The sequence below is a fragment of the Vicugna pacos genome, chromosome 12 (genome assembly GCF_048564905.1).
Source record: "Vicugna pacos chromosome 12, VicPac4, whole genome shotgun sequence".
Lineage (NCBI taxonomy): Eukaryota > Metazoa > Chordata > Mammalia > Artiodactyla > Camelidae > Vicugna > Vicugna pacos.
In genome coordinates, this window is record NC_132998.1 from 7386294 (window position 1) to 7403272 (window position 16979).

Below are 16979 nucleotides of genomic sequence, written 5' to 3' on the forward strand. Positions count from 1 at the left end.
CAGCTCTGGTCAGTAAGATGTAAGAGGAAGTCATCTGGGGATGGAGCGTCAACAGAAGAAAACCCTGGTTGCCCCCTTCTTTTACCACTTGAGTCATTAGTGAGAAGATGTGATGCCTGGAGCTGTAGCAGCTTTCTTTAAGGCCTTGAAGTCACTAACACAATGAGCAAAAGCTAACATGATTATAGGAATATGTATTTTATAAATTAGGGTCATATTATAACCTGCTTTTTTCACTTAACACATAATAAGAATTTTTATACTTCATTGTTTTTTGAAAATATAATTTATAATGGTGATAATGTGTACAATTCCATAGAATGACTGCACGATAGTTTAACTGATTATTGTCAGAAATGAAGGTACAGGGGGAGGTACAGCTGAGTGGTAGAGTGCATGCTTAGCATGCACAAGGTCATGAGTTCGATCTCCAGTACCTCCAGTTAAATAAAACAATAAAAATAAATAAATAAATAAACCTAACTACCTCCCCCCCAACAAAACAAAACAAAGAAATGAAGGTAGTTCTCACTGTGCTATTCACTGTGGGAACATAAAAATATTTATACACACTAAAAGGATTTCCTTAGCATACATAGAATTGGTGGGTCAATTTCTGTACAGTAACAATTTTTAATAAATTCTTCCAAACTGCATTGTAAAGAAATTATACGAATTTTCTGTACTCCCACTAGCATTACACAAAAATGTGTTTTCCTATATTGTCTCCTGGATATTATAAAAACATGCCAGCTGATGGGCAAAATTTTGTCTACTTTTATAGGTTTTCTTGTCTCTTCTCTCACTGTTAGATTACCAACTGTCATTTCTTTGTGAAATCAGTAAGCCTTCTCTCTAGCAGCAATCCCCCCACCTGTCAATTTTCTTTTCTAATCTTGGGCTGGAATCCAGATAACATTTGTGGAGTGTTGCACTAGGAAGGTACTACTGAAATGTAAAGGTAAGACTGCCCTAAAGAACTAAAATCCAATCTAACACAAAAAGCAAAGGCAACGAAAGCAAAAATAAACAAGACTACATCAACCTAAAAACCTTCTGTACAGCAAAAGAAATAACCTGCTGAGTGGGAGAAAATATTTGCAAATCATTTATCTGATAAGGGATTAATATCAAAAACATACAAAGAACTCATACAACTCAACAGCAAACAATCCAATTTAAAAATGGGCAGAAGATGGGGAGGGTATAGCTCAAGAGGTAGAGTGCATGCTTAGCATGCACGAGAGCCTGGGTTCAATCCCCAGTGCCTGCTCCAAATATAAATAAATAAACCTAATTCCCTCCACCTCATAAAACAAACAAACAAAAATGGGCAGAAGATCTGAATAGACATTTTTCCAAAGAAGACATACAGATGGCCAATAAGTACATGAAAAGGTGCTCAACGTCACTAATCATCAGGGAAATACAAATCAAAACCACAATGAGATAACACCTTACACCTGTTAGAACGACTATTATAAAAAAGACAAGAAACAACAAGAGTTGGCAAGGATGTGGAGAGAAAGCAACCCTTGTGCACTGTTGGTGGGAATGTAAATTGGTGCAGCCACTATGTAAAACAGTGTGGAGGCTCCTCAAGAAATAAAAAGTAGAACTACCATACGATCCAGCAATTCCACTTCTGGGTATTTTTCTGAAGAAAACAAAAACACTAATTAGAAAAGATACATATACCCCTATTTCACTGCAGCATTATTTGCAATAGCCAAGATACGGAAACAATCTAAAGGTCCATTGATGGGTGAATGGATAAAGAAGATGTGATATATATTATATACAATGAAATATTATTCAGCCATAATAAGTAAGGAAATCTTGCCATTTGTGACAGGATGGATGGAACTTGAGGGCATTATGGTAAATGAAATAAGTCAGACAGAGAAAAACAAATACTATACGGTCTCACTCATGTGAAATCTAAAAAACATGACAACAAAACCAAGTTCATAGATACAGAGCACAGACTGGTGGCTGCCAGAGGCAGGGGATGGAGGGTGGATGAAATGGGTGAAGAGGGTCAAAAGGTACAAATTTCCAGTTATAAAATAAATAATTCCTAGGGATGTAATGCACAGCACAGTGACTATAATTAATTACACTGTATTGCATTATTTTTAAGTTGTTAAGAGAGTAGATCTTACAAGTTCTCATCACACAAACTTTTTGTAACTGTATGGTGACAGAGGTTAACTAGATTACTGTGAGGATCGTTTTGCAACGTATACAATACCAATCACTATGTTGTACACCTGAAACTAATACAATGTTAAATGTCAATTATACCTCAATTTTCAAAAAAGAACTAAAAACCTGTGTAGGAGTAGGGTAATCAGGCAAGCAGAGTAACTGTAACACACCTGAACATAAGAAAGGTATAAAGAACAGAGAAGTAAGAGAGCAGCTGAAGGGCTCCTTCAAACCTTTTCACTGTGCTCTCTGCAAACCTAGTTCCACATAACACTTCCCACTCACTATATCCCTTATAATTCTTTATCTTTATTTGTACAAATCTCACTGTGGCCTCCCCTGAAACCTGGCTCACCTCCCAAGAAAGCTCAATCCTGGAAGCACCCTCTAGGGGAGAACGTCCTTTCTCCTGAACCCCATATACTGATACTGGGAGGTGAGCTGTGCATTCTCCTTGTGCCCCAATGCTGCTTCCCCAACCTTATTCTCAGAGCAGTGAAAATCTCAGCTTCTTTGGGGATGATGCCAATCTGATATACTGTCTCTACCTTTTCCCACTGCTATCACTCCCTAAATGCACACACACTCAGTATTTACAGAAGGGTGTGGCACCCTGGATACTGCTGTCACCCTGGAGTCTTCAATGTACACTGTAGGTAATTCAATAACTAGTATCATAGTTCCTCACTGGGGTGGACACTGCTGGTTTCCTTTCCTCTCCTCCCCACCTGGATGGACTCCAATCCAGTTCCACTGGCAGGGAAACACCCTGGGTGACCCAAGTGAATCAGAGCAACACCATCGTCCCCACCACGGGAAAGGCAATAACCCAAACCTAACACAATCAGGCAATTTCCCTGGGCATGGTGATTAGTTCAAGGATGGATGGGTATTCTTGTAAGTCTGGTCAGAGTGAAGTCCAGGAATTGACTGCAATGGTCAAGAAAAGCTCGCTCTTCCTATTGTGGTATAAGGATGCAACAGCTGTGCAGCTAAGCCATATCTGGCCCCAGGAGGGGACACAAGAAAGAAGCTAACACACGGACAGTGGCAAGTGAATTAGAGAACAGGTCCCTTTATGTCATGAAATTCTTGATCAAAATAAACTGAAGAGGGGAGGGATACAGCTCAGTGATAGAGCACCTGCTCAGCATGCATGAGGTCCTGGGTTCTATTTCCAGTAACTCTGTTAAGAAAACAAACAAACCAAAAACGGAACAAAAACAACAACAACAAAATGAACTGAAAACCCACCCTACCTGTAGACTTTTCAATTACATAAGCCAATAAATCCTCTTTATTGCTTAGCCAGTGTTAGTCAGATTTTTTGCTATTTGCAATTGAAAGAACTTTCAGGGACACTCTCCTCAAACCCAAAGACCTTCACCTCACTACCCTTTCAAACATTCACTCCCACAGCCATTCGTCCTAGTTCCTATCTTCCTCTACATCCTCTGAAATTTTAATCTCAAATGCACTATTTCTCCAACTAAAACTCTGAGATCTCCAACCACCTTACTTCTTCAACCTCATTGAGACTTGAGCCTCTTGTGACTTTCCATATTCTCTCAATCTAATCGGCCACTTTCATACTCATTCCTTCTCTATTTGGCCTGAACCACAAACCCTCTTTTACTCAGACTCTCAACCTCCTTGCTCCCAAGTGCACCCATTATCCCCGTTCCACAAAACTGCAACCCATTACCATTCCAGGTGCCTCTCTTCTCCAGCTCAATCATCCAAGCAGCTGAGTACTGCTGGAAAAAGGAAATCACTACCTGCAGATTGAAGCCATTACAAACACACAACCTCCCAGTGCAACCATCCTCCATGCTGCTCAGAAAGTCCATGTGTGGAGTACAGACTAGGCACTCAGTAAATGTCAAATGAGTATTTGTGGATGGGTCCCCAGTAAGCTGTCACCCATCTTTCACAGCACCTATTTCAAACATTCACTACTAGGGGGAAGGTAGAGCTCAGTGGTAGTGTGTGCTTAGCATGCATGAGGTCCTCGGTTCAATCCTCAGTACCTCCATTAAAAATAAACAAACCTAATTGCCTCCCTGCCCAAAACAAACAAAAAACCTTCATACTTTCTCAGGTCACCTCCTTCTGCTTCCCCTTTTAGCAAATCAATCACCTCACTTTCTCTTTCAGGACAAAACAAAGAGTTCAATACATGGGAACTCTCTCAATCTCTTGAATCCCCAGCCTATCTCCCTATTGACTTACTAGTATCAGTGTCCATCCTTGATTCTTCCTGTTCACCCAGATAGCCATTCATCCTACAGATATTTGAGTGCCCAGTATATGCAAGGCACTGTGCTCTCCTTGGCCCTGGAAATAAGTGTGTTGGTGGGTAGAGAGGGGGCAGAAACATAAAAGAACAACCTGAGCAAAGAGGACATAGCACACTTTTGAAGATAGCAGGTGTGGCTGGTCCAGGCAAGGAGTGTTTGAAACTGTGCTGGCTTTAGTGGGCCAGTGAAAGGATCTAGTTTTTACCAAAACACATGGAAGGGGTTTAAGTAGGATGATGACATGATCAAATGCATTGTTTAAAAAGATTACTCCTTTTATTAAAGCTGTGGTTACCAATGTCTGTTAGTTTATTCTTGTGCTTTCCAGTAGGCTAAAAATATTTCAAATAAAATAAGCCCCAATGCAAACCTAGAGTCAGAACCTTTGGGGGCAGAATCTGGAAGTTTGTCTGCTTAGAAAGTTTCCAGGAAGATTGTGAAGAACAGCTAAGTCTGAGAACCACTGTTTTAGAATGTTACAAAAATCAAATTAGCATTATTTACCATTAAATCTATTTTCCTGTTTATATCTTGCATCTAGTATGTGTCTACAAAAATGGGATTTGAAAACAACTTTATAAACCCCCTACTTATCATAAAACATCCTCATTATCCTGCCTCTTCTGTGTTACCACCAGTACCACCTTTCTGGTCAAAACACCAGAGGACCAAAGACATTTCTATTTAATGGCTGAAATTGTGTTCTCTCCACCTAAACTATCATCCATTCTTAACACATTAGCTAGTGGTGAAAGAGCTAGTTAAGCTGTATAGGGTGAACCCACAATTTTTCAAGTTACTGAAGATCTATAGTGTCATGTAATTTCAAAAATTGTTCTATTAGGTTTTTTGTTGTGATTCATTTTTTAATGGAGGTGCTGGGGATGGAATCCAGGACCTGGGGCATGGTAAGCATGTGCTCTGCCACTGAACTATACCCACCCCTCTATTAGGTTTTTAGTGTATATCTTCTTTTCCTTTTAAAGATGTGCCCTTCCTCACCTCACACCTGTCAGAATGCTATCATCAAAAACAACAGAAATAATAAATGTTGGCAAGGATGTGGAGAAAAGGGAACACTTGTACACTGTTGGTAGGAATGTAAATTGGTGTAGCCACCGTGGAAAACAGTATGGAGGTTTCTCAAAAAACTAAAAATAGAACTAATATATGATACAGCAATACCACTCCTGGTTTATATCTGAAAAAAACACTAATTCAAAAAAATACATGCAGCTCGACACTCATAGCAGCATTATTTACAATTCCCAAGACATGGAAGCAACCTAAGTGTCCATCAACAGACAAATGGATAAAGAAGATGTGCTGTGTATACATACACACACACACACACGCACAATGGAATACTACTCAATCATTAGAAAGTATAACATTTTGCCATTTGCATGAAGACATAATGCTAAGTGAAATTAGCCAAAGACAAATGTTGTATATCTCTTAGATGTGAGATCTTAAAAATACAGCAAACTAGTAAATATAACAAAAAAGAAGCAGGCTCAGAGATACAGAGAACAAATTAGTGGTTACCAGTGGGGAAAACGGCGGAGGGACAATGCAGGGGTGGGAAACTGGGAGGTATAAACTATTGGGTGTAAGACAGGCTCAAGGACGTACTGTACAACACAGGCAATACAGCCAATAGTTTGTAATGACTGTAAATGGAAAGTAATCCTTAAAAACTGTATAAAAAATGTGCCCTTCCTAATTAAAAATTTTTTCTTTTTTTTAAATTGAAGTATAGTCAGTTTCCAATGTTGTGTCAATTTCTGGTGTACAGCATAATGTTTCAGTAATACATATACACACATACATTCCTTTTCATATTCTTTTTCATTATAGGTTACCACAAACTATTGAATATAGCTCCCTGTGCTACACAGTATGAAGTTGCTTATCTGTCTTACATATAGTAGTTAGTATCTGCAAGTCTCGAACTCCTAACTTATCCCTTCCCATGCCCTTTCCTGGGACCCAGTAACCATAAGTTTGTTTTCTATGTCTGTGAGTCTGTTTCTGTTTTGTAAGTAAGTTTGTGTCTTTTTTTTCGATTCCACATATAAGTGATATCATATGGTATTTTTCTTTCTCTTTCTGGCTTACTTCACTTAGAATGACAATCTCAAGGTCCATCAATGTTGCAGCAAATGGAATAATTTTATTCTTTTTATGGCTGAGTACTATTCCATTGTATACAAACACAACTTCCTTATCCAGCCATCTGTCAGTGGACATTTAGGTTGTTTCCATGCCTTGGCTATTGTATATTGTGCTGCTATGAACATTAAAGTGCATGTATCTTTTTGAATTAGAGTTCCCTCTGGATATATGCCCAGGAGTGGGATTGCTGGATCATAATGTAAGTCTATTTTTAGTTTTTTGAGGAATCTCCATACTGTTTTCCAAAATAGCTGCACCAAACTACATTCCTACCAACAGTGTATTTTATGTTGACTAATATTAGAATACTTAATCCTTAAGAACATACAAGTCACAAGCTGGGGGGGGCAGAAGAGAGGAGACGGGCATTTGTCACAGAAAATCCACACACATGATGTATAAATCACCTATGCCTTGTTAAGATCATGTTCAACCTAGTCAACATTATTTATGATTAAAAAGCAGAGATAATAAGGAAAATGAAGGACAGTCCTCCAACCTATATTTCTGCCAAAGGTCTTCATCTTTTCTCCTTGTACTACTTCTCTATAAAGCAGACAAAAAATGCTAGAAAGTTAGATGATGCCATAACCACTTCTACTTGGCAAACTGCCAAAAAGATGGCTCTAGCTAAAGGAGAGGAAGAGAGAAAAAATCAGATAAACCACATCTTCAAAATCAACGTCTGTGAAAGTGATGAAAGACATAAAAAGGCATCTGTGATGTGGCCCTCCCTGAGTCTTATAACCAAACACTTTAAACAGAAATGTATTCTTTCTTGCTCTCCATCTCTTCATGCCTAGTGATCCTTTATGGATGTAAAATGAGGAAATACCAACTACTTCATGTGTCAGGAAGAGTAAAGGAAATTTAACACTCATATCACTTACTGTGCCGGGCCTATTCTGTTTTATAAATTATCAACACATCGAATCCTCCCAAGAGCACTAAGAGGTAGGTATTATTATTCTCATTTTATAGATGAAGGAACTGAGGCACAGCAAGATAACTAAACTTGCTGTAGGTTACCAGCAAGTACCTGGCAAAACCTAGATTCAAATCTTAAGTAGGCTGGTCTGAATCCATACTCTAACACACACTGTGGTTCATGCAGTACCTGCTGTGGAGGCTTCCCGGAATGGTTGCTAACATCCTCATCACCAGTGCTGTTTCTATCATACAACCCATTTCCACTCTTCCAAGAAGCTTTTCCCAAACAGCAAACATCACTTACTGCATTGCCCATAGAGTTCACCTAAGCCTCACCCCTCTGATCTCCAGCAGCTCTTCTACACCGATCCACTGCCTGTATGCCCACGCAAGCCCCCGTCTCCAGCGTAAAGTTCACTTATGCCTTCACCCTTCTGACTTCCCGCGGGTTTTCCACTCTGATCCACCGCCTAAACGCCCATGCAAGCCCCCGTCTCCAGCACACTATGTGCCTACGGGCATTTACGGATCCACTGAGCGAGGCTGGGCCTGGCCGGGCTGGTTCTCTCCCAGTACAGAGGAGACTGTTGATAAACATCTGGGTTATGTATAACACAGGAAATACAGCCAATATTTTATAACTATAAATGGAGTATTACCTTAAAAATTGTAAAACTATGTTGTACACCTGAAACATTTAATATTGTACATCAACTACAACTCCATTTTTAAAAATCTAAAAAACCCCCAAACACCTTGGAAGAATTATATATCAGAGGAAAACCCAGCCGTCCATTCCAAGACCTGTCAGCAGCAAACAGGGTGACTGGCGCAAACGCGGCCGCAGAATGGAGAAATTTCAACGGAGGCTTCAGCTGCATTTCAATTGAGAATTTCAATTGCGTCTCTTCAATTGGTGAGACTGGGGCAGGTGACTCGGCATAAATTCCTTAACATGCACCTGAAGTTCATTTCAAAAAACAACTTTAAAGTAACTGTTCCAAGTCACACAGCAACTCAATAGCCTCTGTTCTCTCTCTACCAAACCGCAAGAGAAGCTAAAGAGACCGAACAACTCTGCCGGGGCAGTAACTGCCTCCTACTATCTACCTCTACCTGGCCTGCTGCATTTGCAGCTTCAGCCTTTCCCCTGGTTCTGCGTCCTCACCGGTGAATCCCGGAAAACATCCCCGCCCACGCTAAACGGGGAACTCAGGGCTAAGCAAGGGAGATATCCTGAGGGGCCGCGCACGGTTTTAGGGTCAGGGATAGGGACTGTAAAGTGCTCATTGCCTTTTGGTTTCGGGACAAGAATCGGGTCCCAAACATCCTGAGTCACCAACAGACGCCTCGGGCCGGAAGCCACTCACTGCGCGGGCGTCCGCCTGGCGCCGGAGGACGGCATTTCCCGTGAGCCCGCGGGCGCGCGAGGACTACGACTCCCAGCATGCTCCGTGGCCGCCGGAATTAACCCTTGAGGGCCCGCGGCCGCCCTGCGCCCCGCCTCCGCCCCTTACCTGGACCCCGCGGGGTGAGTTTTGGGAGCTGGGGAGGGATTCTTTCTTTTATTTAAGGCTCAAGGGTGTGTGTGTGTGTGTGTGTGTGTGTGTGTGATGTACACCCGGCTGGAGGAATTATTCTGATTTTCCTAAAATGAGACAATTTGCCGTCATGAGATTCAGACGCTTTTTGGGGGTGGGAGATCCAGCATCAACTCTTTGAACCCTAGGGCCTAAGTGGAATCACTACTGTCTTCCTCCAATTGCTACCTAAATCATCTCCTTCTTTACCCCCACCAAAAGAAAAAAGCCAGCAACCCCTCCCCTCTTCTACACGCCCCCGACTTTGACCCTTCTCCAGCGCTCTAAGCAAGGTGTGTAACCTGGCTACCGAGTCAGGGTTTTATTTTCCCTCTGGTTGGGGGTGAGTACTCATGGAGCCCAGAGGACCTCCCACAACCTTTTGGATTACAGATTTTAGAAATTAGGTCATTTGCCTCTCAGAGCCTGCCCTTCCCCCCAGGTGCCACCACGGAGTCTCTACAGGTTCAGCAGACAGCCTACCTTTGTCTGACTTGAATGACCGTATGCTTGTGGACAAGAATTTCTTCCTTGAGAGTCTGGGTGGTGGGTGTTAAAATTGGTCCTTGCCCCCATCCCTACTCCTAAAACAACACTAGGCACAGGAGACAATGCGGGGTGTGTGTCACACTCTTCTATTACTATTCTTTCTCTATATTGTGCACAGTTCCAGTTCTGGGCTGGGAGGGAGGGGGTCAGAGACTTTAAGCATTGAGTATCATTAGGCTGTGGGATCAACTACCCTTGCTCTCTTCATCCATGGTCAGTGGAGAGGAAGGACTGCTTTTTTCCCCCCCATCTTTCACTGCTCCCAGACCCCACTTTAACAATCCCAGTTCACAAGACCCCCATTCTTGCCTCAACCTTCAAGTGTCTAAAGCTGCTAGGAAAAAGGGCTATTCTGAATCAGGGGGTTGAGGGCCTGGAATACCTGGATCTCCTTCTTTGCCTCACCCCTAGTCAGTATTTGTCACTGGCAAGCATCCTCTCCTCACTCTGGAGGTTAACTCCTCCATTCTGGGCTGTCGCTAGCTTCCTCCCCCTGCCCCCAAAGGGGCCATTGTTCTGGTCAGCTTTTGGGGCGGGGTGATCCAAAGGGAGAAGACCTTGGGGCAGGAGTCCTGAACCATAGGAGGCCAGGGGAGTGAGGACAGGCCGGCATATCTTTCCTCTATCTCACCCTTCCAACCGCCAACTGGCTCCCTGCCCCTGCCCCCGCCCCTTGACATCCCAGACTCCCTGGCTATTTAAACAGAGATGGGTGCCCCCATCGGCACACTGTCCTTTGGCCACCGGACATCATGCCTCCCAAGAAGGATGTTCCCGTGAAGAAACCAGCGGGGCCCCCAATCTCCAAGCCCCCTGCCAAGCCAGCAGCAGGGGCCCCTCCAGCCAAGCCCAAGGCTGAGCCAGCACCAGAGCCAGCGCCAGCACTAGTGCCACTTGTACCTCAACCCCCTCCGAAAGTCCAGGAGCCCCCCATTGATCTCTCCAAAGTGGTGGTGAGTCTCTGGGAAGTGAGAAAAGAGTTTGGAGGGGGTGGTACAAGGGTGGGATACAGTCTAGGAGATTAGGGGTCATCCAGAAGGTAGGGAATTAGTAAGCACTGGATGGTGTTGGGGCTTTCCCTTAGTCCTCCATTTGGAACAATCCAGGTTTATGACTGTGCTATTGTCTTTGTTGCTCTCTTCCTCTAACCTATAACACGTGTGTACACACACACACACACACACACACACACATTCTCACTGACCCTCTTGCTGGAGGCAGGGACTGTGCGATGGGGAACATCTGGGTTCTGAGGACAGTTTCAAGGTGAAGGGAGGGAGCTGTGTCTGTGCCTGGCTGACTGTTCACTGCAAAAGTCCACAGCTCTGAACCCCAGGAGGGAAGGCTGAAGAGGACAGACTTGTTAGACAATCACAGCTGGGGGCCAGGGGTAAATTTAGCCTTTGTTCAGCCCCCAGTTATGTGAGGGATGCAGGGCTCAGGGCAGTAGAGGGAGTGGAACAGGTGGCATGGGATTAACCCTGTTCCCAGGAAACCCTCCCCCCAATAATTCCTCCTCTTGGGATTCTCCCAAGGTCTGGAGCTGGGAATGGGACTGAGGTGTCTGGGCTCCTGGCCTGGTCCCTTTGGGCCCCTCCCCAGAAGTGGCTGCCAGTTGGTGGGGAGGAGTGCTGGGGAGGGATGGAATGAGCCCTGTCATCCCTCCTCACCTGCTCTTTTCTTCCACAGATCGAGTTTAACAAGGACCAGCTGGAGGGTGAGGAGAAGCTGGTCCCCTGAGCCCACTATCCAGTCCCAAGCCCCTGGTCAGATCCTCTTTCTCTTCCCCTAACTCTGGTCCTGACCTTGAAACCTCCCACACTAGTGTTCTTTGTGTTCCCTGCTCTACCCAGCTCAAGCACACAGTTTCTGAATCTCCTTTCTTCTGATGCTAATGGGAACCCCTTGTCAACACTGACCCTTCCTTATACTTCAGAGTTCAAGGAAGCCTTCGAGCTGTATGACCGAGTGGGAGATGGAAAGATCCAGTTCAGCCAGTGTGGGGACGTGATGAGGGCCCTGGGCCATAATCCCACCAACGCCGAGGTGCTCAGGGTCATGGGGAACCCCAAGAGTGATGGTAATGGACCCCCTGGAACAATGCAGGTTTTCAGTTTGGTGGTAGAACTGAGGAATGTTGGTAAGGTAACAAAGGATGTTGAAGTGGGTCCCAGGACTTCAACAACTGTCAAACCCAGGGGCAGAAGTACATCCTGAATGTTGAACGGATAAAACCGTTCGTGGTGGGGATGAGAGCTGAGTTCTAGGTGATACCACGGTGACCTCTCCCTTACCTCTTTAATCTCCAGAGCTGAAGTCCCGGCGTGTGGACTTTGAGACTTTCCTGCCGATGCTCCAGGCGGTGGCCAAGAACCGGGATAAAGGCTCATACCAGGACTACCTGGAAGGGCTTCGGGTGTTTGACAAAGAGGGGAACGGCAAAGTCATGGGAGCAGAGCTCAGACATGTCCTCACCACCCTGGGTGAGGCAGGGACCAAATTCTGGGGTGGAGAGGAGGAGGTGAACCAAAAAAAGGTTAGCCAAGTAGGCAGAGTCAGGGAGTGATTATTGTCCTGTAGGTCATGGGCAGGAGACTGAGAAGGTCAGAACTTTGGGGGCCAAATCTGAAGGTCTTCCTCCTGTAGAGGCTAAAGTGAGGGGGATGCAGATGCCTCCCCAGAGGGCAGAGGAAACGGGATGAGGTGGGAGACCTGAATTTCTGTTTGGGAATAGATGGTTATACTCTATGATATGGTATGTCTCTTAACCCTCTGGAGGTCAGTTTTCTTGCCTGTCAAAGTTTTCACCAGATGTAATTGAGGTGAAATGGAAAGGAAGATTCAGGGACACATTGAAGGCATGACCATTACAAGGAGAGGATTCTCTTGGGGGACTGTTGCTATGGGCAAGTCTCCAGGGTGGGAAAAAAGGAGATACCACCCAGAAGACTGAGGCCTGGGTTGGTGAAAGAGGGAAAGCTGGGGCTAAAACGCTGTGTCTGGGGCTCAGGAGAGAGGATGACTGAAGAGGAGGTGGAGACAGTCCTGGCAGGACATGAGGACATCAATGGCTGCATCAACTATGAAGGTGAGAGACCAGAGGAGCAGACGAGACAAGAGAGGAAGGGAGGCAGGAGGCTCGCGTGTGTGGGTGGGGACACCCTGGGGCCTGGTTATCTAAAATCAGATGGATTATCATCAGGCCATCTTGCCTCCTGTCTCTGCAGCCTTCCTGAAGCACATCCTAAGCGTCTGAGCATTACAGGTAGGGCCATCCCATTCCGCCTTGAAAGGCAAGCCTCCTTCCTTTTCTTCCGCCAGGGTAGAAAAGCCCAGAAGTACGTTTTCACGTCCTGCTGCGCGCAAACGCCAGGGTTTGGCAAAGTTCCTCTTTTTCCACAGGTGCAGTGGGTCGAGCACTGCCCGCCCCGGCCCCCAAAGGCGAAAGCACGTTCCTGCCACTAGGAGGCCACCTTTTGTTTCAAAATAAAGAGATGGTTCCTCCCTGGCCTCCGACTCTTGCTTTCTTCAGAGGTGGGGGAGGGAAGGGAAGGGAAGGGAGGGCTCTCTTCTCCCCAGTCCAACATCCTGGGATCTCCCTGCTGCTCGGAGGAGCAGATTCCTTACGCCCTACTCCACCCTCTTCTGAGGATTCTGTGCCCCAGGTAGGGCTCTTCTGGAGAATTGAAGAACAGCGGGCCCCGCCCACCTCATTACTAATGTAGGAATATTATCTGCATAAGCCAGGGCCAAGATTCCTATTGGCTGGGTCCGCTGGGGATGACGTCATTGAGACGTACTAAGACTAGGGTTGGGCCAGGAACCGGAGCCATTACTGCAGGAAAAGGTCCCGCAGAGCTGAGCAGTCAAGATGGTGGGGCCCGGGCCCGGGAGGATGAGCGGGATTTGGGGCGAGAGGCGGGAAGCCGGGTGTAGGGGGTGAGGGGAAGGTAGAGGGTAGCGGGCAAAGGAACCTGAAGGCCTCGAAGGTTGGAGGTGGGGTTGTAAAGTCGGGCATCCTGTTCTGCTGGGAAGTGAGACCCAAGCATGGAACAGGAGTTTGTGGTTCAGAGTTCGTGGGACTGGGATAGAAGCTTGGGGGATTGGAGTTAAGATGCTGACCGCTCCCCTCTTCTCTGAGCAGTGTGATTTCACCGAGGACCAGACCGCAGGTAGGTAGTCTCCGACCCCACTGAGGTCATGCTTAGGGAGAGGGACACTGCCTCTAGCACCTACCCACCAACCTGTCATCCCTTCAGCACCCCTAGGGGAGTAATTCGTGGATTCCCTTCTCCCTCCTTCTGGTTCCTCCATTTTCTTTTCTCACTCTTTCTTCCTCCCTCCCCTTCTACTCTAGATCTGAGCCCCAAGCACTGGGTGAGTTTTAGGTGGTGTGGGCATGTGAAACAACTTGGTCATCTAATGCCTGCTGTGTGTGAGGTCTGGGGGCGGTGTATTAAGCTGCCTGTGCTCCCCTGTTCCTTAATCAGCTACTTCTGCCTCTCTCCTCCTCCTGTGATAACTTTCCCCCTCCCACAGCTTGGAATTGTGACGGTTGTAAAAAGCAGCGACCTGTTATTTTGTGAAAAGGGGAGTTTGCTGAGGGTACTTCTTTGTAGCTGTACCCTCTGAAAGAGGGCTGTGCCCTCTCTTTCTGACCGGAGGGGTGAGAAGCGGCAGGCTGGGATGACCCCTGTCCCAGGCTGCTGCTCCCACTTCCTTATAAGGACAGGGCCCAGACAGGGCGGTGGCAAATTCCTGCCCTGAGCAGTGTAGTGAGGAGGCTGGGCAGACTTGCTGAGGGTGGAGGGGGTATGTGAACGGATGTTGCCACACTGCCAAAGTGGGGAGGAAGGCTGTTTCTTTATGTGGGATATCTGAGTTGGGAGGAAGAGACACTGGATCCCTCTTAGAGGGCTTGGGTGTACAGTGGTATAAATATCTGGTTTCCTCAGCATGATCATAGTTGAATGTGCAGTAGGAACTGCCTGGGAGGGTTTGGGTTAACCGTTGCATGCCCAGTGCTGACGTTTATCTGAATCCTCAGAGTTCAAGGAGGCCTTCCAGCTGTTTGACCGAACAGGGGATGGCAAGATCCTCTACAGCCAGTGTGGGGACGTGATGAGGGCCCTGGGCCAGAACCCCACCAACGCCGAGGTGCTAAAAGTCCTGGGGAACCCCAAGAGTGATGGTGAGGGTCATTAAGTACAACTCCTCAGTGTGGGAAGTGGGCCCACAGTCTTCAGCTAAGAGCTTCCCTTCATCTTCCTAGGCCCTGAACTCAAGCCAGTCTTATCTAGACTAGCAAATCCCACAGATTTCTCCTGCCTTGAGTGCGAGCCCCCCATAATCCCCAGTCCTGAGAACGCGTGTGACTTTGCTTCCACCTCCTTTTCGGCAGAGATGAACGTGAAGGTGCTGGACTTTGAGCACTTCCTACCCATGCTGCAGACTGTGGCCAAGAACAAGGACCAGGGCACCTATGAGGACTATGTCGAAGGCCTTCGGGTGTTTGACAAGGAAGGGAACGGCACCGTGATGGGTGCTGAAATTCGGCACGTTCTCGTTACTCTGGGTAAAGCTCTGCCCTTGCTCTTTGAGCCGAGATGCCACCTGATACACCTCTTCTGTTACCTGATTCCAGCGTGGTCACTCTTTCTTCCCCTCTGCAGGTGAGAAGATGACAGAGGAAGAAGTAGAGATGCTGGTGGCAGGGCATGAGGACAGCAATGGTTGTATCAACTATGAAGGTGAGGGACGAAGTGGGGCTCTCACGGAGGAAGCAGCCACACAGGGCAGGTCAAGCACAGCATTTGAGGCTTTCCCTGTCCCTGGACTTGGGCTCCAGAAAGTGCCAGGAGGCAAGGGGCAGGGCCCAGCCCAGCCTAGGGATGGGAGGCCAGGGGGGTGTGACAAGAAAAGAAGGGGTCATGTGGCATGAAGGGTGGGGAAGGGATGGGAAGTAAATGGATGGCTGTTCCCTCAACGCCTGACCCCTTCACCCCATGTCTGTGTCTTGTCTTCACCATTAATGTCTCTTCCTTCCTGCAGCATTTGTGAGGCATATCCTGTCGGGGTGACGGGCCCATGGGGCGGGTACGGCTCCTCCCAGCCCCCCATTCTCTAGTTGACCTCCCCAGTGTTTTTCTTCCTGGCCTTTGCTCTCTAGCCCCTGCCCTTCCCCTGCTCCCATCTGACTTTCTCCTGGCATGCTTCTGCATGGAGCTGACTGGGGAGGGGAGGGGTTCCTCAAAGAGGAAGACAGCCTGGGGGTGTGGTACCTCCTCTCCTAGAATGGGCTCTGAGGTTGGCTTATAGGGCGCTGGTGTCTGGGAACTCACACCAGCCTGTCCCCTCTTGCTTTAGGGTGATCCTCTGGCCCGGGAGCAGGGGCGGGTTAGGCTTAGAGGGGTGGGTTGTGTGCCCCATTGTGCTGCTGTAGCTGCAGTCTCTTCCCTTCCTTCTGCTGGGCAGCTTGGAGGTACCCTAACCCCAAACTCTGTCTTCTCCTCCGCCAGTGGCTGACAGTAGCTGTAGGTGTAGCTGGAACTCCTGCCTCTGCTGTGTTCTTGCTGCTCAGGGTGGGGTGGGGAACTAACAGCTGGCGGGAGGGGAGCTGGGGGCCCAGGGAACCGGTCAGACTCGAGGTGGCTCCTCTGCAGACTGACCCCCCAGGTTGGTTGCTGTGGGCACGTTCCTTCTTAGGCTGCCTTCGTGGTCTTGTGGTCTCCTAGCCCCTGGCGGACCCCTCCCCTTGGCCCTGCTCGCCGGTTCACCCCTCTCTCCTTTCCACAGAGCTCGTCCGCATGGTGCTGAATGGCTGAGGACATTCCCCGTGTGCCCGGAGACTGTGCCTTCCCCTGTGGGAGGCTGTGTATGTGGCCCCAAAGGCTTCCTAGGTTCCCTTGTCATCACAGTACTTTTACCAGCTTGTCTCTTTTGGATGGTGTTTGCCATCAGCAGTCACCAAATAAACTCTGTGCCCTACGTGCGGGTCTCCTTTCCTTCCTGAGCCAGTGAAGGCGAGGCGAGACTGTCCGGGGTCAATGGACCGGAGGTTGGGGACAGCTGGGGAAAAGCCTGTAGGAGCCATCTCTGCCTCATTTAAGAAGTGCTGGCCCCATTCACTGATGCTACAAAGGCTACCCCTTGGGGATTAGGAAAGCCTTAAATCGCTGTAGGACCCTTGTTCCATCCTGTATCTGGCCGAGTCCTCTCCTAGCCCTCCCCA

General features: G+C 47.2%; 2 protein-coding genes across 4 annotated transcripts; both read left to right on the forward strand.

Moving 5' to 3' along the window:
- Positions 1-9035: 9035 nt before the first annotated feature.
- On the forward strand, positions 9036-13256 carry LOC102542056 (myosin light chain 6B). 2 transcript variants are annotated; one of them, XM_006218569.4, is made up of 8 exons: positions 9036-9150; positions 10455-10701; positions 11438-11465; positions 11685-11828; positions 12058-12231; positions 12759-12836; positions 12976-13013; positions 13151-13256. In XM_006218569.4, the coding sequence occupies exons 2-7, from the start codon at positions 10501-10503 to the stop codon at positions 13002-13004; spliced, it is 654 nt and encodes a 217-aa protein (XP_006218631.1). In that variant the 5' UTR covers positions 9036-9150; positions 10455-10500; the 3' UTR covers positions 13005-13013; positions 13151-13256. The 2 variants fall into 2 exon arrangements, with proteins under 2 accessions (XP_006218631.1, XP_072828764.1); XM_072972663.1 differs by lacking the exon at positions 10455-10701 and having other exon boundaries at positions 9127-9150.
- Positions 13257-13495: 239 nt separating this feature from the next.
- On the forward strand, positions 13496-16735 carry LOC140700081 (myosin light polypeptide 6). Of its 2 annotated transcripts, XM_072972676.1 has the most exons (7): positions 13496-13622; positions 13893-13920; positions 14796-14939; positions 15150-15323; positions 15421-15498; positions 15800-15844; positions 16544-16735. In XM_072972676.1, the coding sequence occupies exons 1-6, from the start codon at positions 13620-13622 to the stop codon at positions 15826-15828; spliced, it is 456 nt and encodes a 151-aa protein (XP_072828777.1). In that variant the 5' UTR covers positions 13496-13619; the 3' UTR covers positions 15829-15844; positions 16544-16735. The 2 variants fall into 2 exon arrangements, with proteins under 2 accessions (XP_072828777.1, XP_072828778.1); XM_072972677.1 differs by lacking the exon at positions 15800-15844.
- The last annotated feature ends 244 nt before the right edge of the window (positions 16736-16979 follow it).

What these genes read in the sequence shown, in the direction of transcription:
- LOC102542056 (XM_006218569.4), top strand. Translation starts at nt 10,501, where the DNA reads ATGCCTCCCAAGAAGGATGTTCCCGTGAAGAAACCAGCGGGGCCCCCA. An exon ending in ACATGTCCTCACCACCCTGG is followed by an intron (nt 12,232 to 12,758) that starts GTGAGGCAGGGA and finishes TCTGGGGCTCAG; the next exon opens with GAGAGAGGATGACTGAAGAG. An exon ending in TGGCTGCATCAACTATGAAG is followed by an intron (nt 12,837 to 12,975) that starts GTGAGAGACCAG and finishes CTGTCTCTGCAG; the next exon opens with CCTTCCTGAAGCACATCCTA.
- LOC140700081 (XM_072972676.1), top strand. An exon ending in CACCGAGGACCAGACCGCAG is followed by an intron (nt 13,921 to 14,795) that starts GTAGGTAGTCTC and finishes CTGAATCCTCAG; the next exon opens with AGTTCAAGGAGGCCTTCCAG. An exon ending in GGGGAACCCCAAGAGTGATG is followed by an intron (nt 14,940 to 15,149) that starts GTGAGGGTCATT and finishes CCTTTTCGGCAG; the next exon opens with AGATGAACGTGAAGGTGCTG.